The 2500-nt window shown below is 48.2% G+C and overlaps 1 protein-coding gene across 1 annotated transcript in view; it reads left to right on the top strand.

The window, feature by feature from the left end:
• CRYM (crystallin mu) overlaps nucleotides 1-2500 on the top strand; it is a 9069-nt gene that overhangs the window by 2602 nt on the left and 3967 nt on the right. Inside the window, exons 3-4 of the mRNA XM_070955311.1 lie at nucleotides 156-218; nucleotides 1547-1648. Coding sequence (XP_070811412.1) covers nucleotides 156-218; nucleotides 1547-1648 — 165 coding nt within the window. The remainder of the gene's footprint in view (nucleotides 1-155; nucleotides 219-1546; nucleotides 1649-2500) is intronic.

The following is a 2500-nucleotide window of genomic DNA, read 5'->3' as shown; positions in this document are numbered from 1 at the left end:
AACTAATGTCATTTACGATTGAACGGACACTGGGGAGTAATGGACACGCCCTTCTCCCAGTGGGTGTGTTAAATTCACGGCTTTCCCAAAACTTGTTTTTTATCTCTGTGTCTCGTGTTCGGGTCCTGCCCTTTTGATGTTCTTCTTTCCGAAAGCTGATGGATGGCAACGTCATTACAGCCAAGCGTACGGCAGCTGTTTCGGCAATAGCCACCAAGGTGAGTTCCTTCAAGTAGACAAAAGAAGGACCAGAAGTTGCCCAATTGTTATATGTTTGTTTATTTATTTATTTGGAGAATTTATACGTCCAGCCACTCACTCTCGGTGACTCTTGAGATGTTTAGCCCAGAGCAGTGGTGAAATTCAAATTTTTTAATCCCGGTTCTCTGGGCGTGGCTTGATGGGCGTGGCAGGGGAAGGATACTGCAAAATCCCCATTCCCCCCCCACTCCTGGGGGAAGGATATTGCAAAATCTCCATTCCTTCCCCACTCCAGGGGGAAGGATACTGCAAAATCCCCATTTCCTCCCTACTCCTGGGGGAAGGATACTGCAAAATCCCCATTCCCTCCCCACTCCTGGGAGAAGGATACTGCAAAATCCCCATTCCCTCCCCACTCCTGGGGGAAGGATATTGCAAAATCTCCATTCCTTCCCCACTCCTGGGGGAAGGATATTGCAAAATCTCCATTCCTTCCCCACTCCAGGGGGAAGGATACTGCAAAATCCCCATTTCCTCCCTACTCCTGGGGGAAGGATACTGCAAAATCCCCATTCCCTCCCCACTCCTGGGAGAAGGATACTGCAAAATCCCCATTCCCTCCCCACTCCTGGGGGAAGGATATTGCAAAATCTCCATTCCTTCCCCACTTCAGGGGAAGGATACTGCAAAATCCCCATTCCCCCCCCACACTCTGGGACCAGCTAGAGGTGGCATTTGCCAGTTCTCCGAACTACTCAAAATTTCCGCTACCGGTTCTCCGGAACCTGTCAGAACCTGCTGGATTTTCACCCCTGGCGCAGAGGTCTTCAGCCAACATTTTCTAGGGATGTGGAGGACTATTCAGGTAGTCCTCGACTTACGACCATTGAACGATGGTTCAAGATGACAGCAGCCTTAGAAGAAGTACCTGCACTCGCAATTATAACCAGTTCCTGGGGTCGTGTGATCACGGTTTGTGGCCTTATTTTTGCCAATTTCCGGCAATAAAGTTATTCTAAGTCTAAATCTAAATCGGAGTGATGGGTACCAAACAAAACAAATCTGGTTTACCCCCTTGATTTTTCTTGTCAGAAGCCAGCTTTTGTGTGTGTGGTGGTGGTGGGGTGTTTCAGATGTTGATTGTGTGACCCTGGGATGCTACAGCCATCCTAAATACATGCCAAGCCACCCAAATTTAACCGGGAGCAATTTGCAACATGTGGGTGTCCTCTATTGAAGAGAAGAAACGAGGCCATCAATTTTAGAGAAAGTCTTAAGTTGAAGAAGGTTCGTGTTGTTAACAAGAATCCCCTTTTTTCCCCCTCCCTAATGTGTGCATTTTCAGTATTTGATGCCTGCAGTTTCAGAAGTCCTCTGCATTTTAGGAGCTGGTGTCCAGGCCTACAGCCACTACGAAGTTTTCACAGAGCTGTTCTCATTTAAAGAGGTGGGTAATCTGATTTGGGACGCGGTGGCTCAGTGGCTAAGACGCTGAGCTTGTCGATCAGAAGGTCGGCAGTTCAGCGGTTCGAATCCCTAGTGCCGCGTAACGGGGTGAGCTCCCGTGACTTGTCCCAGCTTCTGCCAACCTAGCAGTTCGAAAGCACATAAAAAAGGCAAGTAGAAAAATAGGGGCCACCTTTGGTGGGAAGGGAACAGCGTTCCGTGCACCTTTGGCGTTGAGTCATGCCGGCCACATGACCATGGAGACGTCTTCGGACAGCGCTGGCTCTTTGGCTTTGAAACGGAGATGAGCACTGCCCCCTAGAGTCGGGAACGACTGGCAGATATGTGTGGGGGAACCTTTACCTTTAATCCGATTTTACACCAGGAAAAAATCTATTGTTTTAAACCACACGAAGCCATTTCTGGATAGCTTAGATCTGTGTTTTGCAAAAGTGGCAACTTTAAGGGGGGTGGGGGGTGGGCTTCAACTCCCAGAATTCCCCAGAATGATTGTAGGTGTGAAAAACTGTCATAAGTTACTTTTTTCAGTGCTATTGTAACTTCAAATGGTCTCTAAATGAACTGTTGTAAGTCAAGGACTACCTGTACTCTCTGCAAAATTAGCGAGGGTCCCTCCTGAAGTGTTTCCCACACTCTCCTTCCTCCTATGGGCTGAGAGATCTTTTATCTGCCTGTTTTCCCATCTGTTTTCCCTCCTGTTTCCAAGGTCCTTCTCACACACCCTCTCAGGGTTCCGACGGATGCCCTAATTAAATCATGAGCCTCGAGCCAAGCTTCAAAAGAAATCCAGTTATTTATTAGGAGCTTCATGTCGGCACGTTCCAAGTGAAGC

This window comes from Pituophis catenifer, unplaced genomic scaffold, assembly GCF_029215685.1.
Source record: "Pituophis catenifer annectens isolate HBS135680 unplaced genomic scaffold, rPitCat1.0.hap2 SCAF_16, whole genome shotgun sequence".
NCBI lineage: Eukaryota > Metazoa > Chordata > Lepidosauria > Squamata > Colubridae > Pituophis > Pituophis catenifer.
The sequence above is the reverse complement of the archived record's forward strand: the minus strand, read 5'-3'. Positions and strand labels throughout refer to the sequence as shown.